Source organism: Ambystoma mexicanum, chromosome 5q (assembly GCF_040938575.1).
Source record: "Ambystoma mexicanum isolate Mex_15411 chromosome 5q, UKY_AmexF1_1, whole genome shotgun sequence".
Lineage (NCBI taxonomy): Eukaryota > Metazoa > Chordata > Amphibia > Caudata > Ambystomatidae > Ambystoma > Ambystoma mexicanum.
The window spans coordinates 994,175,513-994,198,573 of NC_090933.1; the positions used below are offsets into that span (position 1 = coordinate 994,175,513).

Below are 23,061 nucleotides of genomic sequence, written 5' to 3' on the forward strand. Positions count from 1 at the left end.
ACCCCGGTGGGTTTTCCTGCCACCAGAATCCAACGAAGACGTCCCAAGGGTCCAGGCTTGATGAGGGTCCTTGGTCCACTCCAGTGGCCGATTCCAGATCACCCGGAAGTCATCCAGAGGTCTATGCTGCAGCTGCAGCACCAAAGAACCAAAAGCCAGAAAAACACGAATTCCGGAAACCCGACACCAAACGTGACCTCTGCACCCGTCTCTTACAGAAATCATTGAAGGTTCACAGGGGGCTTACTCTCACCTGCCAAGACATGTTGGAGCCCACAGCAAGTTTCAACTTCCTAGGACTTCCACAGCCGTAGTAGCAACCAACCAAAGGAGACCACTGCAAAGACTAAAACTGCTGCCTTTCCAAAGGTACTTGACATCCCTGCGACTCCTTCCTGTAGAGGGGGTCCATCCTCCAGGGGTCCCGTCAAGTAAAACAGAGAAACTCTGCCACTTCGCCTGCCCAGGCACTAAAAGGATTGTGACAAGGAAGAGCACCTTCCAGCCTTAGGAGTCGTCCTGGGGTCCCAGATTCATCTTGGATCCTGTTTTCCTGTGACCTCTCAGGTACTCAGGTACTCTCAGGTACTTTGGGGTGGTGGAACCTTTAAAAAGAAAGTACGGTATTATTGAAAATTTTTGGGACTGGGCAGTAAAGGCAAGATAAGTTACTCACTAACTTTTCCATTACAGGTTGCCCAGGTGGGGGGATCCTCACACAGAAATATTTTTTGATTTTAAAGAAAGCATTCTGCCACTGTTCACAACTAACTTGCCCTTCTTCCATAATCTGTGCTGTTACACCTCACTTAAGAATTCACATGCCTATTTGAAACTGTCTGCAGTTGGTGCATTTATTACTGAATTTAAGTATTGGGTGGTACCACATAGAGTGTATATATTGGCAATTATTTTAAATGAACTGCCAGAGTACAACGTGTTATTATTTATGTGTATATATCTTGCTGAACCTTATTTTATACAAAGAAGCTGTGTCATAATTTATAATTACGTTTATAATTATAATCGTTCATTCATAACGCGCTCAATACCAGGAGTGGTTTCTTAACGCAAGATCGGGATTCAAACCTGTATTGTGCTACGTTGTCTTGCTTCCATGACAAATGCGTTGCCCCTGAGCTATCCTTCCTCCTCAGTGTTTGTTGCCCCTGAGCTATCCTTCCTCCTCAGTGTTAGTTGCCCCTGAGCCATCCTTCCTCCTCAGTGTTATCACTAACATAGTGTGTGGACATTCCTTTGTGGGGGCTTGGGGAAACACTGTACTTAAGAATCAGCCTGCATCACCTGCTGAGAGCTTAAGCTTTGGTTGCTTGTCCAAGCTACCATATAGAGAACCTTGGTTGGGGTGTCTCGACAGGACTATCAGAAGCCAGATAAAATAATTTCAAGTTTTGCTTGCGGTGGAAAGAAACTTAGGATGCACAAATGCACACTCATTCTCCCAAAGGACTGAGGAATTGTCTCATCCAGACTTTCACCTATTCTATAAGGTGGCTCGATTTTAGTGCACCTCAGGATGGTAACATAGCTCCAGGGATAAGGCTTGTCTAAAGATGGAAGCGAATTACTGCATTCCCTACAACATAAGGACAACCCCACGTTCAGTTATGGTGGTACAGCATAAAATAGCCTGGGGGAAACCATTACACAACATTTTTAAGGAAAATCTCCAAATTGTGCTGGTGGTAAGCAGGCTGTAGTAAGAGCTCCTGAACACCAATCAAATGAATAGATTCCAGTCAATAGTTCAAGCTCTGACTGCTTAGCAAGCGTGTAGCTATGCTGCATAAATGATGTGCAAGTGCATGGACACAGAAAATAGATTTACTTGTGGAGTAGGAGGTAGGAATTTTGCTCATACGCTGTTTTTGCTATTTAATAACTTTTTATTCGTTTTCCATGTCTTACCTTCAGTGCTGACATCTATTTTAAATCTCCAGGCCACATTTATAGACATACTGCAAATATAACGATTGCCTCACAATCCATTTTCACCTTTATCCATAAACAATTGTGCATAATAATGTAATTCGTGAAGGCTGCTGATTAATGAAAGGTGTGTCTCGAGTAGCCATTATGAAAAGGATGTACTGCTTAACATAAATCAAACTAAACATAACGTTAACGTGACTAGTATCAATATATAACTGTCAATTAGCATACTGGCCTTATTAGCTTGAAAGTGCAAATGTAATTGCTCAAGTATCCAAGGAGTTGGTGACTTGTTTGATTTTCCTTAAAATTATGCATTACTCTCTCGTGTTTCGCTGGCGTGTTGTGTTTAGTTCATTGTGTGCCGAGTAATGAACATCAACGATGGACTGAATTATAAGGGAGGGTAGATTTGTCTTTTTCAATTAAGAAAAAATGCAGGTGTATAGCGTTTAAACCTAGAAAGAGTAATATGTCTACACTCGTGTTAAAAACATATTTTTCACAGCATTGAGAGAAAAAGATTAGATAAAGTTTCTCTAAATGCTTGTCGTCATTTTCTCTTACTGAAATAAGTGCCTCTGTGTTCCAATGGAGAGGCTTTTTAGATCCCTCCCCTGCTGTTACAGACATAGAAAGTGAACTAGTGTCATAGACTTGAATACTGCGCTTTCCATACTAACGTTATAGAAAGTCAAGATTCTATTAAAGACATGGGGGCAAAGGATTATGCTTTCTCTCTTTACTTAAAACTCGAGCAGCATAAAAACAATTACAACTCATATTTCCCAGATATAGGGCCTCATTCTGAGGTTGGTAGTAAGGGGTTAACGGCGCTGGTAAGGGTGCCAGTGCCGTTAACCCCTTACCGTCGCATTACGAGGTCCTTTAGAGGGTCCCGCTAAGGGAGGCTTGTTTTACCAGCTGCTCTTAGTGGGAGCCGCTAAAGGACCAGGAAGCTAATAACGGGCCCGTTGTTAACGGGCCCGTTATTAGCTCCCTCCCCATTCCCATTGAGCCCTGTGGGGGCTCGAATGGGAATGGGGATGGGTATTTTGAAGGAGGAATTACCGGGTCCTCCAAGGTTGGAATGGCCCGGTAATTCCTCATTCAAGGAACCCGGACCCAGCATGCGGTATGGGGGTAGCCATGGCACTAATAGCACCATGGCTACCTCCATACTCGTAATGACCACCATAGTCTTTTTTTTGTGTAGTCCATTTTTGAAATGTCCATAAAACCATGTGCCATTTTTTCTTTAGTCAATCTCGCCACACTATGTCCCTTATCTTCCTCTACATTCCTCTGTCCTTCCTTTTTCTTTATCTGTCTCCAACTTCAACTTTTGCGCCGCTACCTGTAAACGCTGCATTAATCCTGTACTTTCTCTTAAGTCATATACATTACATGTCTGCCACGAATTCTCAATAACAAATAGGCATTGCATTTCACCAATTCTGTATTCCAAACTGCATTACATTTCCCTATAGCGATGGCTCGGGTGGGATAATCCTTTGCCTCTGTGTCTTTAATAGAATCTTGACTTTCTATAACGTTAGTATGGAAAAACAGTATTCTATGTCAAGCCGGAGGCTCGGATTATGCTTGTTCAAAGCTTACCTACCGCCAACGCAGATATCTCTTCTATTAGTTTGAAATAAAATTGATTATATGTTGACTCCCTAGACAAGTCTGTTGCCTTTAGGATGTCCTCCAACCTAGCTCCTGCATTATATGCATGGGACGCCATAGCTCCTCTAACGGAATGCACCCCATAAGTTCCATTGTCAATGCCTGCAGCATATGCCATCTAACCCCTCTGGCTAGGATTGCCCCTGCTATGTCTTTGAATGGTTTCCTCAGTGATATAAACAGTTGTGTTCCTCCCGCAGCCCTAAGCATGCTCGTCACCTCTCTGTACTTTTTTAGCCACCGGACTGGGCATAACTTAGGTTGGTCCAGGAGGGGCCGTGGCTAGAGGGCCATGGAGTAGGACGTGTCTTCCAAGCTGCTCCCGACGATCCGATATGATCTTGCGTGAAAATAAGATAAAAAACGCATGATCGTGCTTAGAAATACACTATTGGACTTGTAAAGGCGTGGTGCAAGTTTGATGGAGAGCTGAGTCCTTGATGACTATGGGAATATTGGCAAGAACAACTGAAAATTTGTGGCCGTGGTGCGACACCCCAGACAAAATGGCCGGGTCGCTGGAACAATTGAGGCTGAGGTAGGCCCAGCAGACCAATGGCAGACGAAGGCTGGCAGGAAGAGCGCAGCGGTTGGAATGTGAAGCGGAAAGCAACTGTGGCTGAGAGAACTGCACTGGGAATATAGAACCAGTGGGACACACCGTTACACTGCATGCCTGGCATCGAAGAGGCCCAGCCGCAAGACGAAGAAAGAAGGGTCCCGAATAGCCCCACGAACAGGGCGAATAGCTGAGGGGTTCGCTCGACCACTTGGCGTGGGGGACCTGTAGAGACTTGGAAGTAGAAGCGGACCACAACACAGTGCACAAGCTGCTTACGACGCGCAAGAAACTACCCTCGAGAGCGAGTGGTGTAACCCCCAGAAAGCGGACCGGGATAAAGCACAAGAGACATGTAGGCCTGGCGGTGCCGCAGCGCGCCATGGAGAAGGAGGAACGGGGAAGCAGGACCCGCACGCTGCAGAAAAGCTGGGCCCCGGTAGATAGGCAGGACTGCACAATGTCGGTGAGAGGAGGCAAGACCAAGAGCAAAAAGCCCACTATAGACATTTTTGCCAAGCTGCAACAGACTCCAACCACCCCGGTACAGGGTGCGGCAGCCGTGCCTGCAGAAATATCCCCGACAAAAAAGGATCACTTGATCCTAACAGCCATTACGGAGTTGAAAGCCTCGTGGGGGACAGTGATGGCGGACCTAAGAACCGCTTTGGAAACCAAAATAGATGCGTTTGGGCTAGAGGTCAACCTGCTGCGACAAGATGTGAGAGCGCTGGCTGAAAAAACAAGCGGCCTGGAGAGTGCAGTGAAAACCAACATGGAAACCAGCACAAGCAACGCAAAGGAAGTCCAAATACTGAAGCAACAGGTCGCCAACTTGGAGAACCGCGTGGAGGAGGCTGAAGGGAGAGAGAGATGGAACAACATACGGGTGGTCGGCCTACCGGAAGGAGAGGAAGGACAGGACCCCACGGACTACGTGGAGAATTTGATCTTGCAAGAAACAGGAGCCGACAAACTTTCACAAGGATTTGCTGTCGAACGGGCGCACATGGCCCTGATGAGGAAACCACAACCTGGAGCCCCTCCCCTCGGGCGATAATAGCAAAGATCTTGAACTATAAAGACAGAGAGAAGATCCTGGAGTACTTTCGCAAAGGTGGAACGATCGAGAGGGCATCTGCAACCATCACAGCATACCCTGACTACACCATGTTTGTGCAGAGACAGCGTTATAGCTATGTGGCGATCAAGAGGAGATTGCGTACGGCTGGAATCAACCACATGCTTTTGTATCCCGCAAAGCTCAAGGTCCTGCACAAAAGTAGGGCGTACCTATTTGACACCCCGGAGGACGCAACGGCATGGCTGGATATGCAGGGTGTCCGGAACAAGGCGATAAGCAAGATCACGAGGATCACGATAAGTGAGGGGGTCATATTATGTAGGATGCAAAGATGGAGATGGGGGCCCCGGGGAAAAATAAAAGGTAGCACTAAGCGCGCTCATATGGAAGCAAACGGGAGTGGCAAGATGGAAACGACCTACCCCTCCAGGAGTTAGAGTAGTAGGGCCGCCATTAGGGCGACTTCACCCTGGTGAGCCATGAGTAAAGGCAATTGCCAGAAAAGGGCTAGATGCGGGGTTGCCTGAGATCCAGGGATGGAGCTGGGCAACAGTTGGGTAGGGTGTTGGGGCGGGAGGAAATGGAGGGGAGTGAGTTGGGGCAGGGAAGGGAGGCGGGAGGGAGGGAGATTGGGAAGTTTGAAGTGTTTGTTGTTTGGGGATGTTTATGTTGGGAAACGAGCCCGCATAGAATGGAAATGTATTTGGTCATGGGCTGCACTTGTGGTGGGAGTAGAGAAACCCTGATATGCCATGGGGGATCTTAAAATAATTACTTGGAACGTCAGAGGGCTCAATAGTTATCTAAAGAGAAATAAGGTCATGCCATACCTGCGCAGACAGAAAGTAGACATAGCCCTGCTGCAGGAGACTCCTTTTACGCAAGACAAGATGGAGATAATCTGGAAGAAATGGAGGGGGACTGTGGTGGGGGCATCATATTCGGCCTATGTCAGGGGAGTGATCATTTGGGTGGCGCCACATGTCCCGTTCCAACTGCTACAGTCCACGGTGGAGGCAGACAGGAGGATGGTCATGATGAGAGGGCTGGTGGAAAACAGGGAGATAAGCATCATAAACAAGTACACCCCGAACCAAAACACAGCGGTATATTTTAGAACCTTATGCAACAAGCTCAGTACGTGCTTAGGAGGGGTGGTGATCTGGGGAGGAGATTTCAACTGCTTGTTAAACCCCGGGGTAGATAGGTCAGATGGTAAAATGGATAGACCCACCCCAGCTGCAAGAGCACTGCATACGCTGTTGGATGATTGCGGGTTTGTGGATGTATGGAGGTCACACCACCCCCAGGAGAGGCAGTATTCGCACTACTCAGCCCCACAAAACCTGCATACTAGATTGGATTATATGTTTGCCACACAAGAGTTAATGATTGAGATAACGCAAACGGAAAATAAAGCGAGGGTCCTCTCAGACCACTCCCCTCTAATCCTGAGGTGGCAATACTGACCCCCAAGGACAAAGATCCCGACATCGCGCCTCAGAGCAGAGGCACTGAAAGACACCATCTTCAGGGAGGACATGAGGGAAGAAATAATAAACTACTTTGAGATAAATACTGGCAGTGTAGAGACAGCGGGTATGCTTTGGGATGCCTTTAAAGTGGTAACGAGGGGGGGGTAGCTATAGCTAAGTCCAAAGGGCTACAAGGAGGGATCCAGGCTGAACTGCAAGATACGGAGAGGGAACTAGAAAGGGCACTAAGGGCAGCAGAAATGTGCGGGGCACTGGGAGAGATTGTGCAATCTTAACTATAAGAAGTATATAGAGAGACAGCATGCGGGGGGGGGATAAACCAGGGAGGGTCTTGGCATGGCTATACAAAAGTGAGACCCCCAGGCCCACAATCAGAACAATAACGAGGGAGGATGAGAGCATAGTAGACACCCAGGAAGGAGTTAACCAGGAATTTGTGGAGTATTATTGACTCATATATGGGGATGATGAGGACATTGATTGTACAGAAATAGTAGAAACACTGGAAGATATAGAACTGCCGCAGATCAGTGCCGAAGAGCGGGAGGAGCTGGATGCCCCGATTACCTTAGAGGAGTTGGAAGAAGTAGTGAGACAGTTGCCAACTAGCAAGACTCCGGGGACTGACGGACTCCCAAGTGAATTTTATAAAACATATAAGGATGAAGCGCTTCCTCCGATTTTAGAAATGCTGGACAAAGCGTATGAAGTGGGTAGGCTGCCAGAGTCCCTGAGAGAAGTTACAATTATACCGCTGCACAAACCCAATAAGCCCGGTCATAACTGTGGATCATACAGACCCTTGTCAATGCTCAATCAAGACAGTAAAATATTGACATGTGTTCTGGCAAATAGAATGAGGAGGGTTATTGCTAAACTAATATATCCCGACCAGACTGGCTATGTTCCAAACAGGAACATATCCAACAATCTTAGGCGACTCCATCGTGTTGTTGAGCATGCAAATGAGGACAGAGGCGAACTGGCAATTGTATCGTTAGACGCAATAAAGGCCTTTGATTCGGTCAAATGGCTCTGGCTGATTGCGGCCCTGGCTGGCTATGGGATAGGGCCTGGGTACTTACAGTGGGCCAAAATGCTATATAGCGTGCCGCTGGCTAGAGTTAAAACAGGAGCAGTGATATCAGAGAGGTGGCAACTTCGTAGAGGTACTAGGCCAGGATGCCCGTGGTCTCCTATGTTGTATATTCTTGCCCTGGAACCCTGGCCATATACCTGAGGCAACAGTACGACCCGATAGGCATAACTGTAGGAGGGGAACCGCATCTAATCTCTTTGTATGCGGATGACATGTTGTTGTATTTAAGGCACCCGGAGAAAACCTCCAGTACATTCTGGAAGTGATGGAGAGATATGCAAGGTTGTCTGGCATAGCTGTAAACCCCAAAAAATCTAGTATATTTCCACTGGGCAGGTACAAAGGGATCCCTTTAGAACAGCTACCAGTGCTACAGATACCATGGGAGTTGCGCACATTCCAATATCTTGGAATAGATATATACCACACGGTAGAAGAGGAACACCAGTATAACACAGAGGAGGCGATTAGGAAAATTGGAAATAGCATGACGTTTTGGGTGAAGCTACTCCTAGCGATGATGGGGTGAGGGGCAATGTTGAAAATGGTGGTCCTACCGAGACTCTTGCATTATTTTGGAAATATCCCACACCTTATAACAATGTAGACCTTTGCTAAGATAGAAAGCATGTGCAGGGATTTCCTCTGGCATTGGACAAGGAATAGAGTAGCCCTTTGGAAGCTACAGAACTCATATGAAAAAGGGGGCATACAACTGGCAAACTACGAAATTTACTACATAGCAAGCCAGCTGCAATATGTAGCCAAATGGCTCTCTGAAGAGTCAACCTCGGAGTCCAGGCTGTTCCGACAGGACTGTGCCCCATACTTCCTAAAGGAAACGATGTGGCTGCCTAAGGCAGATATGGAAGAGCGTCCAAGTATGATGATACTAGGGTGGAAGATATGGCGCAGGGCCTGCCAGCTGATGGTGAATTCATTCCCGTGCTCCCCGCAGGTACCACTAGTGGCGCTGGCGGGCGAAGACAAGCAATTAAGGATGATTAGGAAACGCTGGGAACCAGTGGGGATAGCAACCATGGGTGACATATTTCAGGAGGGGAACATAAGGGACTTTGCGGTGTTAGAGGAAGAAACTGGGTTACATACGGACCAGTATCTTACGGAAAATCAAGGAGACATGGTCTGAACTAGTCCTAGAAGAAGAACCAGACACTACCGTAGACACAATATATGACATCGCAGAGGGGGGACACGAGATATCCAGAATATCTGAGCTGCTGATGTCCAAGGTGGGGAAGGAGGTGGCACAACTGAGACAGGACTGGGAAGAGGAAGTGGGAGCCCCAATGAGTGATGGGATGTGGGAACGAGCCCAAGGGTACCACAAAAAAGTGTCAAGGAATGCAAGACTGCAACAGATACAACTGTACGTAACCCATAGGGCATATATGACGCCCCAGAGAATAGCCACATTTAAAAATGTAGGACGACAAGCATGCCCCAAATGTGATGAGGAAAATGCCGGAATGGTGCTTATGTTCTGGTCATGCCCAGTCATTGAGCGTTTTTGGGGTGAGGTGGCGCACAGTTTGGGCGAAAAAGGAATCAAGATTGTGGTAGATACGGTGTGGGCCTTTTTGATGGGAGGGTTTCCGAGACCACGCAAACTCAAGCATGTTAGTAAATTAAAGAACTTAGCGTATGCACTTGCAAAGAGGAGAATTGCCATGGCGTGGAAGGCATGCCAGAGACCACGAATAGAAGTATGGTGGAAAGATCTACAGAAATGGGCCGAAGCAGAAGCTGCGGTATGGCAAGATGCAAGTAATGTCGGGGGGGAGGAAGAAGCTGAGACCCTGATAGCCTGGAAACAATTAATAGCAGAGTTATTTGGGTGACTACGAGACCCAACAGAAAACATGGACGAGGAATCCTTATCACAAGATGCAGAAACAGAACACGGAAGAGAATAGGCTCGTAGGGGGGGAGGGAAGGGGAGAAGCAGTGGACATGTTGAAGTGATGTATGCTTATAATGTTATTGTATGCACTGAAAGTTTGGTTTGTATTATTTGTTGGAATAAAATTAATACAATTATTTAAAAAAAAAAACTTAGGAAAAGCTGAGTATAAAACTTTTCTGATACCAGTCTTAGTTCTCTTGCTAATGTGAAACGTGACCCCTGAAGGGTTGAATGACCTCTTGTCTATTTCAAGTGCTCTTACATCTGACACACTGATATGAGGTAGAGCAATGTGGTGAGCTTTGCCGATTATGCTTTCCTTGTCAAATGATCATTGTCTGGCCAGTTATTAAACATATTCAGGACTGTGTTCACGTCCCATGTCTGTGAGTATTTGGGTAACGGTAGTCTTAGAAGCCTCACTCCTCTAAGGAGTCTACAAACGAATGGGTGCTCCCCCACCGCCATGTTCTCTATCTTAGGGTGGCCGGAGATATGGCTGATCTACATGTTTACCATTCTTTATGCCTTTCCTTGAGCTGCCAAAGCCGCTAAGAAATGTACTATCTGTGTTCAATCTGCTCTAGTGGGATGTATATGCCATTCCACACACCAGCTAGTCCACCTTGCTCAGGCCAATCTGTAGGCCTTTCTGGTAACTGGTGCCACGCTTCTTCAATTAATTTTTCAACGTCTCCAGAAAGTCCTGGCTTCTGCCAGGTTGTCCAGAAATTACCCACGCGATCACTCTCAATTCCCCTTCCTGGTTCAGTGGGTGATTCTCTCCCACTGGATTCTGAATCAATTCCCTGAACTGTGGTAACACCAGCGGTTTATCGATTGACAGTTTAAGAAGGTCCGGGAACCATACCTGACTCCTCCAGTAATCATTGCAAATGGGGGGGGGGACACATATTCCTTGTCCGGCCCCCATGTCTGCAGGAATGCATCTGTTGCCTCTGCTGCTGGATCGGGCCTCCAGCTGAAGAATCGATTCAGCTGAGTATTCAGTCTGGAAGCAAACAGATCTGTCTTGCATGGACCTCTCATTTCCATTAAGGACGAATATACTGTCCTGTCCAGTTGCCAGTCGCTGGCATCTCTCAGGCGTCTCAAATTGCAGTCTGCCACTTCGTTCTGCAGACCTGGGAGATACTCTGCTGTGATGCTGATCTTGTTCTCCAGGCACATATGCCAGAAATCCTTTGCCAGCTCCGCTAGCATCCTAGACCTCGTCCCGCCTAGCCTGTTTAGGTACCATACTGCTGATACGTTGTCCATCTTTAGTAGTAATTAGTAGTAGAAATTGACAAATAAATAATCAATGTGCGGTTAAATGTATGAGTCACATATGATTTCTCACAAAGGCAGTAAGGCATAAACCCTAGCAATCACAAGGCAATGGATCAACAAAAGGCATACAATTCTAAAACAAGTGGAAAGCTAGAACATGCTGCAGCCGAATTCACACGTTAGAAAATTGCATTTGTTTTCAATTCCCATTTAAAATGACACAAACAAATTTTATGAAAAACTGGTGAAATACTTGGATTTTCAATGCGAATTCTGAGCTGGGAGGCAGATGTATATCACAGGGATACGATAGAGGTGAAAGGATGTCTCTAGCTACGAAACTGGATGAGATATTGAAGATAGAAAAAGGTTTGATTTGGGTAAAATGAAGCTATGAAAGAGGAAAGAAATCAGCTGAGAAAAGTACAGGTTTGACTTAAACTAGATAATCAAGACTATATTGATAAAGAGGGACACAGTAAGATCCAAAGTCGATTTGCGACGTCAACCCTGTCACCCCAGTGTTCAACATTATGCGGAAATTACTTTGATTACTCAAAATATGACTAATGATTTATGATCTAGGCAGGACAAAAAGGAATGAGAAAGTGGCGCTAACGCATGGCGATAAATGACAAGCTGCACAGAGAATTCTAACAGTTGGACAAGTTATCAGGATATGGATAGGGTTGCTTAGAGAGTGGAACAAATGAAAAACAAATCAAGATGGGGTAGACTATGTGTGATGGGATGTGGATGCTCACAGTCCGCTCTTAAATTTGGGATTAGGCACAGTCAACTGGGTTCTGGACTCCAGGGCTCGTGTCACCGGACGCGGACTCTCCTGGCAAAAGACAGCGGGGCAAAGATCTGGTCACTGGATAATCAGGACAGCTGGATGGCAGTGTTGCAGCGGGCATGGAGTTAGTGGGCAAAAAGCCAGTCTGGTTTCAGGATGCTTCCCAAAAGAACACCACAGCTTTCCCTTTGGTTATTGGCATTTTTAAATCTGGGGTCTCTGGATTGAGGCCAGCAATGCTTTGGCCTTGCGGTGGGATCTAGAATCAGCTATGCTTTGGCTTTGCAGGGGAATCTGAAATCTGGCAAAATGAATGTGGAAAATCAGGAACGCAGGCGCAGGAAATTCAGGAAAGAGTGTCTAGAGTCCTGTCAGCCCCGCTTTATAGAAATCTTGGTGACATCATAGAACTATACGGTGGGGCAGGCTTAGCTGAGTACGCCTCTAAACAACTTGATTGGTCAGGGGTAATGGTTGACGCCTTGCCCTCAGTTGGCTGGGTTTGAAGAGCATGCTGTCAGATTTATGATGTGAGTTTTACAATGTCCACACCCTCCCACAGTTACTTTAGCTAAAATCCAGTTTTGCCATAAGTGGCACATTTGTATAGTGGTAGCATTTTAACAAATTACATAAACAGGTTACATATTTTATGCAGCACATGCCAGTCCAACTCTGCAGTCTATAAGACATTGTTTTGCCCTTCCAATAATTTTTGTTCATTTTTCGTGTGAAATATTCAGCCTAAAATCCCACAACTTTAGGTGTGTTTACATATTATCATAAGGCCTATTTCTGTAAATCTTTTTACGTTCCATCATGTGTCCTTTCACCATGATTCACATTCTTCTGCTGGTCGTGTCCCATACATGCTACTGACAGCCTAGCTATCTTATTTGAAAGCCACCAAAATCATATTTAAACTGTATAACTTTTACACTTTTGCAGTCTTGTTGCAAAGATAAAATGTCTTAAAAGTTTCTTCATAAAATAGTCTTTTGAACAAATAGGCTGGCCTTTGTCCTACACTGGACCATTTTTTTTTCAGCTACCGCCAACTGTTTCAAGCTAGCAATTATCACTTTCGTGTCCTGGAAGTTTATGGTGGTTCCTTTTGGGGGAAGCCTTAGCTTTGCCAGCAGGGAAAAACCTGTTCTGTAGCTTGCAAAATTCAGCCAATGCAATTGAATTCCTTTTATTTTATTTTCTTTTGTCCCGGATCAAAACAAACCTGTTGGATAAAACATCCCCTATGTGTTTCCCAGCAACAAACCCCTTTACGTTGCTAGGCACATACAAGTTTTTGTTCAACATGGTACTTTGAAAAAAGGCAATTTTTTCTGGTTTGCAGAAGCCCATTTTTCCATGTGTAAAGCCATCTGGCATTTTCCTTGCAAATTCGGTTTGTCTCTTCCATCTGCACTTGCACATTGTTTTGTAGCCATAGTTAGCTTCTTGTACACAACAGTCTGTACAAGGTCTCTTGAGATTGGCATGTGCGCAGAGAGCTAGACTTTATTTTAAAGCAGTGATTTTTGCCATTTTGTAGCAAAAGTCAAGCATTTTTCCGTGAAACTGAAGTAAAGCTTTTGTTGATTTTCCCAGATTTGGCTGCCAGAGCCAGACATTCGGGGATCATGCTTTTTTCTGCTGAAGCACAATGTGGATATGGATGGGCATGGGCATGGCAAGGCCTTATTAATAAAAGTAGTTTGATGAAAAACAGATGAAAATAGCATCAGAGCAGCATCCTTTTCAATGTGAAATATTCCCTTTTTCAATGAGAACTTTGGGCTTGCAGCAAAGCAGCGCTGCTTTTTCACTCCCCTTAATTTGTACATGTAAGCAACACACTGGCAGGCTTTTACAGTGCGCCCCCTTGTTTCATCCTGCCCAATATGTGCTTGGCAAGATGGTGCAGCCATCTTTTTGTAGTTGCAAAACGCAGTTTTGGTGTGAGGCAGTGGTGCTCAAAGGAGCCAGCGCAGCCATTTTGGTGTTTTTGCCAAAGCGCAGCTTGGTTATGGAGAAGAATTCTGTTGAGTGGGTCAACATAGCTCACAGTCCTCCGAGTAGGACTCATCCTCTGTGTATGCTTTGCCTCTCCTCACCCATGACCTCACTCTTTTCTCACCACCTCTCCTCTTGTGTGGCGTGCCCGGGGGGCTCGGCTGCTGCATGCCTTGCAGGCTTTCTTTCATCCCCCTTGCTCCTCTCAGTATCTCTCCAGGGATTCTCTCTTCAGTGCCTCCATTCCTTGGGAGAACATAATAAGGTCCTCCACCAAGCCGTCAGCATCCATTACTGCACAATTGCAGGAGAAGGCTACCTACTCATCCTGGTCGACGAGTTCAGCCGGTATCCCGAAGCTGAACACGTGGCGTCTACCAACGCAGAGACCATGACTCTAGCATTAGAGAAAATATTTGCAATACACGGAATCCCGTCTTAAGACAAAAGCGACAATGGACCACCTTTCACCAGTCAGGAGCTATGCCAATTCTTCCAGGATCTTAACATAAGACACAAGCAGATCACCTCAGGATGGTCACAAGCAAACGGCGATGCTGAACGATTCATGGGATCACTCAACAAAGTCATCCGCATCGCAAAGGAACGGGGACACTCCTGGCTAAAGGCAGTATATCGCTTCCTGAGGACCCACAGGCAGAACCCACACTCCTCGACAGGAATCAGCCCAGCAGAGCTCATGTTTGGGGTACCCATACAAGCGGAAATCCCTGTACATCCAAGGTGGGTAGCACCTGAGACAGACCTCTCAGCCATAGATTCCAGGAGGACCAAACGAAACGAACAGGAGAGCATCACCCGACGGGCCAGCCACCGGGAACTAGCACCCGGAGAAACGGTCATAGTCAAGAACCGAGCCACGCCCAAGAAGATGTCCCTGAATTTCGAATTCCAACCCTGGACACTCAGTGCCGCGAATCACAGCATGATCACCGCCACCAGGGGAAGCGAGACAGTGACAAGGAACTTTTCACACCTCAGGAAAGTACCATTGTCCCGCCTCCAGGGGTATGTGGTAGATGGAATCTACCAGCAGGTGAGCCTGCCCAGATAGAATCTGAAAGACTAGAATAGACTACACCAGTTGTGATATGTCATTGTTAAAGGTTGTGGAAAATAACATTCCAAGTTGGGGAGGAATGTGGTGTCTCGTGCCGGAGTGAGTCCGGGTCACGTGTCAGGGGCAGGGATAGTAGAAATAAAGGCATCACCGGAACTGGCGTTAAAAAGCGCCAGTCCGGGTTTACGCAGCTTCACGAGTGGCCGTGTGTTCCTTTGTGCGCAGCGAAGCGCTGCGCCATCTGGCCTAGTCAGGCCTATCATTCATGTCGGGTGCCACCACCAACACCTTCCCGACATCACAATAGGTATAGGGATAGGAGAAAGTCATGGAGAATATATATAGGACCTGATTCATGTAATTTTTGCACGGTTCAAAGTGACTTTGCACTGCCGATACAAACCCTGATTCATGGAACTGTGCAAAGTGTATTTCTGCAGTGCAAAGTCATTTTTGCAGTACAAAATGAAGTTTGCACTGCAACAAATACGCTTTTCAGCACAGTGCAAACTCATTTTGAGCCGTGCAAATAATTCAATGAATCGGGCCCACAGTCTCTTCATCATTGTAAGATTCTATGTCAAGACAGGAGGCTCGGATTATGCTTTCTCTCTTTACTTAATACTCGAGCAGCATAACAACATTTGATCCGCTGGAAGGCTTGTTGGTGATTGGGCGACCACTCCCACATTTGGTCCTTTTTTGTTAGTTCACATAGGGGACTTGCAATGGTGGCAAGGTCTGGGATGAACCTTGCGCAGTACGCTGCCATTCCCATGAAGCTCCTTACTTCTGTTGCGGATTGCGGGGCCTTGGTGCTCTTGATGTGGTTGACTTTCGGAGGATCCGGCGACACTCCTTTTGCGTTAAAGATGTATCAGAAGAAGCATAGTTCTTCTTTTCCAAATATGTACTTTTCGGAATTTTGGGTCAGTCCAGCTTCCTCTAGTCTGTGTAGGACCGCCGCGAGGCGCTTGAGGTGTTCCTTTTCGTTGGATGCATATACAATGATGTCATCACTAATGTTTGTTGTCCCTTCCAGGCCATTGAGAACTTTCCAGATCTCATGCTGAAATACTTCAGCTGCTGATGATATTCCAAAATTCAATGGCTTGTAGTGTCTCAGTCCGAGGTGGGAGGAGAACGTGGTGATTTATCTCGACTCCTTGGCTAGTTTGAGTTGATGGTAACCAGACCTAAGGTCGAGCTTGCTGAATATTGTTGTCCCCATTAGGTCGACAATGAGTTAATCTATTGTTGGTGTAATGTGGCATTCCCTCCCGATGGCTGCGTTGGGGAGCCTCATGTCAATACAGATTCGTACTGCGTTAGGTTGTTGGGCTTTTTCGCGACTACCATGGGGGACACCCACAGGGTTGGTCCTGAGGTCTTCTCTATTATGCCAGCCTTTTCCAGTTTGTCCAGTTCTTTCTCCACTGCCTCTCTCATGTGGAATGGTACTCGGCGGTGGCGCACAGCTTTTGGTTCGATGGTAGGGTCAATGTGGAGTTTGATAGACCTGCCTCTCAGGCGCCCGATGCCTTGGAATACCTTGTGATGTTGTTCTAGCAGGTCATCGATTTCCGTGTGTTGGACGCTGAAGACAAATTGAATTAATCTCAGCTTTTCTGCGGTTCTGCAGCTTAGTAGTGTTTCGCAGCCAGCGTCGACTACGTAGACTCGTGCTCGGCACATGGTGTTGTTGTCCGATTTGAATGACCCTTGCACCGGCAGGGGTTTCTTGCAGCCGTATGCATATAGTTGAACCTTTCTTTCTTGGAGTTTGGGCCTTGGGCAGAGTTTGTCGAATGCTGATACTGGCATCACGTTAACGGTTGCTCCCGTGTCTATGGGCCTCATTACGACCCAGGCGGTAAGGGGTTTACGGCAGCGTAAACAGCGCCGACCCTTACTGCCTGATTCCGAGGTCCCTTAGCGCCATGGAGGATTTAACACCTGCTTTTAGCAGGTGTTAAAATCCATGGCGCTAAGGGACCTTGTTGTTAATTACGCCACCGTAATTTACGGTGGCGTAATTAACGCCTTCCCCACTCCCATTATGCCCTATGGGGCAAAAATGGGAATGGGGAAGGGTAAATGGGGATTGGGGACTTACCGCCCCGCCAACCTCGGAATGGGGCGGTAAGTCCGCCAACCACCATGGCGTAAACATAGTTTACGCCATGGTGGTAAAGGTACGACCCAGGCGGTAACTTACCGCCTGGGTCGTAATGAGGCCCTATGACTACTCACAGTGGCTTTCCGTCGGACACGGCAGTGCAAGATGGCCTCTTCCGTTGTCTGGACCGTTGCGGTTCGACAGCAGAGATGAGGTGCGCGATGTATTCTTTTGCTAGGTTTCCTTAGTTTTTTTCTTTGTCTCGTCTGTCTGGGGATGCGCTGTCCTCGCTGTCATCGCTTTCGCTTGTGTCCGGTGACCTCTGGGTGTGGTCTACAGCTCTTGCCCTACCTTTCTTGCTTGGTTGGCGAGATGTTTCTCGGGGCGCAAACTTCTTTCGGCGTTCTTGTGTCTGCCGCAGAGTTTGCTCTCGGTTGCTTCTGTTTGGTGGATTTAGGCAGACTGCTGCATAGTGGTTGAGGCGGTTGCACTTGCGGCACGTTGATCCCCATGCGGGGCAGGATTCTCCTCTATGCCATGGGCCACCGCCCAATTTGCATGCGTTGTCTCTTCCTTGCGACGTTTGGGGCTTGGAGGTGTTTCCTCTTCGCGCGCTTTGTTCTCGGATGTTCTGGTGCCACAATATGGCTGCGATGTCCTCCGTTGGCTTGTGGTTGTCGAGCAGGAGTCGTTGAATTGCCAACTCGATTACCGCTACCTAGTCCTCTGTTTGTTCATGAAGGCGCGCCATTTCAAGAATTCAGGACAGGCGTATGTTTCTCTCCGATAGGATAGCCTTTTTTCAGATGAAATCCTGTTTATTATTTGGAGACGGATGGCAAACTCTTCATTGGTGAACTCACAGCCGGCTGCCATTTCGCGTAGGCGGGTGTGGAATTTGTCCACTGTTTCATTTTCTTACTGTCTGGCCATGCAGAAATGGAAACGTTCATAGTCAGAATTGAGGTCAGGCCTGAACATGTTAGTGAGTGCGTTCTTTGCAGCGTTATAGTTGTCTGCGTCTCCGCGGTCTGGTATGGCGTTGAATAGGTGTAACGCTGCTGCTCCGATGTTGAGCAGGAGGAACGTGCGTTTCTTCTTTGCTATTGTGATTTCCCTTGCATCGAGGTGCATTTCAAACTACTGTAGCCAGATTTCCCAGCGAATGGCTGCTCCCTTGGTGAAAGGGTTAAAAGGCGGTATGAGTGTGGTGAGCGCTGGGTCGGGGTTTATCTGGGTTGGCACTCCTCCCTGTTGATGGGCTCGCGCTAGCTCTCGAGGGGCTTGTGTTGGCGCTTTTCGTGAGCGATGGGCGTGCCCTAATGCAGTGGGTGCAGCCACAGGTGGTAGCGGGGGCTGCACCTTTCCTTGGGTGAAAGGGGCTCTCTGTAGTCCCAGGCTTGTCCCTGGTCCCTGGATTGCACTCACCGGTGTCCTGAAGTTAATTCCTTTGGGTGCTTGACTTAATACTTGTTGTCTGCAGTGCTGTGGATGAGACTAGGCTTTCAGGTGTGTTCATGTTCCTTATGGAACGTTGGGGGTGTGGAAACGAGGCTCCGCTTCCTCATTTGTTGATTTGGAACGCTGGGGGTGTGAAACTGAGGCTCCGCTTCGGCGCATATTGATACGCGGCCTGGCGGGATGTTGATAGGCCTCATAGAGTGTTGGGCCTGAAGTCACAGCTTTTCTCTCCACCAGCTCTGACACTGATCTTCGTCGCCAGTGTGATGTCGGGCAGGTGTTGGTGGTGGCACCCGACATGAATGATGGGCCTGACAAGGCCAGATGGCGCAGCACTACGCTACGCACAAAGGAACACACAGCCACTCATGAAGCTGCGTAAACCCGGACTGGCGCTTTCACGCCAGTTCCAGTGATGCCTTTATTTCTACTATCCCCGTCCATGACACGTGACCCGGACTCACTGGGGCACGTGACACCACACCTATGACCCCTCTAGGGCAATAATACTAATTGATGCTCCATGTGTGCATATTTGTAAAATGTATCTCTGAAATTGAATTGCACATATATAGATGTGTATTTATACTAGTCAAACGTTTTCCAGATACACTGCCATCCACTGGACAGTGTTACTGTCCAACAATGGCACCCATTTCATGGTCTATACTCTGGGCCATGGCAGTTATGTGTTTATGGCTTATCCAACTGGTTTCTCTACCAGTTTTTCAACTTATTTTCCAAAACTGATTTTCAGCTGTCCTAATTTCAGACTTTTATAGCGGGCCCCATAACTCTGCCCCATATAATGCACTTAATGGATGCCATTATGTGATCATCCTGAAGGTTTTTGGGGTGTCGGTTATGTGCATGTACAATCAAATTTGATACAGATGGTTTTTGATATAGTTTCCTTTTAATGGTATTGCTGTCATTGTACATCAGAACATCAAAAACAAGTGCAGAAAACCCATTGCAAATATACTTTAACAATTTTTTCAAAGCACTTTGCATTGTGTGTCTGTTTTATGCTTGTATATAAAAGTGTACTAACACAAATGCATTCTTATGGGAGAACAGGGAAGGCTTTCTAAGCTAACAAAAGGTTTTTTGTTGCCCTTTTTTATTCCCATTGAAGCATGATGCATGATAAAACTTTGAATTCATATTTCCATTGTCAATTGCCCTACCAAACCATAATTGTTAGTCTGTCGTGCCATAATAGAAGGGGAAAATAACATGCAATTTAGGCTTGCCACCACCGCAAAAGAGGCAATACAGGCAAAACTGCTAAAACACCTCCTTTCTGTATTTGTCCATAAGGAATCCTCATGGATTTATTATCAGTCATGTGTTGCTTGGACCCCCATGCACAGCAAGGTTGGGACACATATCTCGGCATACTCGTTCCAATGAGGACAACCTATTTGTATGTAAAAACATATTCATCTTGATCTTGATGTACTTAAACCAAAGTTTATTTTAGTTGACAATACACTTTAGTGCAAGATATTGGCAAGTGCATGTGTCGGACTGCTGTCATTTAGCAATCATGAATTTGATAAAAAGCCAATTCCATTGATAAATGAAGACCACAATAGCACAACACATAATTCTGAATTATAATTGTATATAACACTATGAAGAAATTGATGAATTAATCCATTAACAAAGGGACATTTGTAGTGCAACATATCAACATGAATCTCCCTAAAATGCTTTATTACTCAAAGGATAGCTTCCCAGCAAATTTCGACAAGGTATGTGTTGGCATTGTATCGCTGCAGTAGGTATGTGTGCAGATGTGAATGTTCACAGGATCCGATTTCATTACTAGGGTGCATTGGCTTTCTTTTTTGCTGCGGTATAGGAGGCTTTAGTTAGATGAGCGTTTTAGTTTTGCTGCTAACGTATTTTGGGACCTCTCATCAGATAACTTTGTGTATGAGACAGGAAGCTTTGAGGTTGTTCCAGGCTTACTTGGGATCCGAGCAAAGAAAGTAGGAGCTAGTGCGAGGGTTGTTTCTTGTCTCGCATTTTTGACAATTTTAGCTATTTGGAGTGAGAAGATTTGACATTTTGTTATGCAAAAAAATGCGATAGCTGGGGACAAGATGAGAATGATGATTGTTTCCACCACAACCAGGCAGTCCGTCTGACTAAGACAGATCATTGCCACATACTTATTGGAGATCTCCCGCTAGCACTATATATTCTCTTGGTGTGCTTTAAAGGCTAGGACATGACATCTAGATAAATATTGAATCCCATCAAGTTTGCATAACGATACGTCAATGTTTTATTTGGATAAAAAGGAATATTAACTGTACTTGCCAGACACATTGCTATCTTAACACACAACAAAAGACATTTGTGTGTGCCGATGCAGTATACTTTGATTTTCCTTTTCCTATCTTCTGGCAAAAATAGAATCTACACACATAAATTGAGCTGCCGGACCCATTCTGCATCAGTGAGTATTATCAAGCCAACACACGAAGTTGCCCGGTCGCATGTCACTGGGGCTGCATGCATTGCAACCAGGTGATGCAACACAAGCATGGCGACACAAATCTGCACTCTGCTTCTCAACATTACTATTGTAAGACTCCTGGTTTTCTTGACACTAATCTAGCACCTTCGATTCAAATTATGTTTCTAGCTTAATGTGGGATGATAAGATACATTTCATGAAAATGCCATCACGTATCCTTTACTGAATCACATTACATTGCGCATAATGTTTTATTTTTCAGGCACTGGTTTCAAGATGGAGTTTGTGCTGAACGATGTAATCTCGCAGACTAGGTCCTTCGCCTCTCAAAAGAGTCCTGAACCCAACACTACCAGCAATACAACCAATACTACCAGCAGTACATCCAGTATTACCAGCAGTACAACCAGTACACAAAGTTCAGCAAGTACAGCCACTACAACCACTACCAAAGCAGCTGCAGTGGACCCCAACCATGGCACATCACTTGCCTCTAACACTGTTTTCCAGAAGATGGCTCTCATGCTTGGTTTCCTCTTAGGGAGGCAATTGCTTCTGGATATCTGCATCGCTGTAACTGTTGTCACCGTTCTGAGCATGACTGTGGGTAAGTCTACAAGTGAATGGATTCAATATTCTCATTCTGAAATCAGCACTGAAGGTAGAGAAAAATAATGGTAGACAAAGAGGTTGATTCTAAGTGCAACCCTAACAAATAGTGAAATGTTCCTCAAAATGAATCTGCATCTTTCTGAATTTGATGCACAAGAGTTACTGTCACATTTTTAAGAATTCCCACAAATGCTTTTAAATATCTAAAAGTCACTCTGGTCTCAAGCATAATACATGAGACAGCAAGTACATCAATAAGTGATGCACTCATGGTAGGAATTTGTTTATGGTGTGTTAATGTTATGCATACCTTAACGTGAAACAAATAATAACAAAAACAATAACAATATTTTAAAATAATGATTCATCCAGGATTGTTATTACTTTTACCTTCTGTACTAATAAGTGTTGTTATTCCCCAATTAAATGGTACTCAAACTAGGCCTAAACAATATTAGCTCATGCAATATTTTCTTGGCTCTTAAATCTACTTTTGAACTAGTCTCTCTGGCAATATGGGCTGTGCATTTTCTTAACTTTACTCTCCCATGTCCCAGTCATCACTCATGAACGAGGCCCATCTCACCAAGTCAGGGGAATCTCTGTGCAAGAAGACAAACCTCTCTGAGGCTCTGCAATCTAGGAACCACTAATAGAGGGTGAGGGGTACCTCACATTAGGTGTAGAAAGGTCTTACTGGAAATGGTGGCTCTTGGAAAGAAGCAACATCCAATGATAAGGTACAGCTACTGGAGGACCTGATGTTGGACTCATTTGACAGCTGAGCGGTAAGGATCACATAGCAAGGATTCCCCAACACAGGTTCTATTTTCTCTCACAAATGCAGCATGTGCAGGATGCTATCTGAGGCCTGGAGTGGAGTGGGCTACAATATTGCAATTCCTGTGGATGCACATATTTAAGATAGAGTAGCAAGATGTGCCGAACCATCTAAATTCCAAGATGAGAGAATTAATAAGAGCAAAGAAGGCTGGTAAAATAAGCCTTGTAAACCTCTTCTTCCTCTTCGTCTCCAGAAAGGAGAGACCCAGGAACCATGCAAGGCACAAGCCACACTTCCTGTGGAGGCTGGCAAAGAGGAGGGGATCCCTAAGGACAAGACTATTGTCTCTTTCATCAGGGACTAGTGGTTGGCTTTGCTTCTCAGACCATAAAACAGAAAACGAAAACATTGAGAAATATTTAGACAGTGGGCCTCATTACGACCCAGGTGCTAATGGGTTAACGGCGCCGTAAAAGGCTGTGGCGCCATTAACCTATTAGCGCCTAATTACGAGGTCCCTCTGCGGGACCCGACCTTAACGGCTGGTGTAGACCAGCCGTTAAAGTATGGACCCGCAAAGGGACCTTGGTGCTAATTA

At 46.0% G+C, this 23,061-nt stretch overlaps 1 protein-coding gene across 1 annotated transcript in view; it reads left to right on the plus strand.

Annotated features, from left to right (window-relative positions):
• Nucleotides 1-23,061, plus strand: part of LOC138498338 (fibrocystin-L-like) — an 848,238-nt gene that overhangs the window by 797,401 nt on the left and 27,776 nt on the right. The window contains exon 34 of the mRNA XM_069622136.1: nucleotides 21,330-21,674. Coding sequence (XP_069478237.1) covers nucleotides 21,330-21,674 — 345 coding nt within the window. The remainder of the gene's footprint in view (nucleotides 1-21,329; nucleotides 21,675-23,061) is intronic.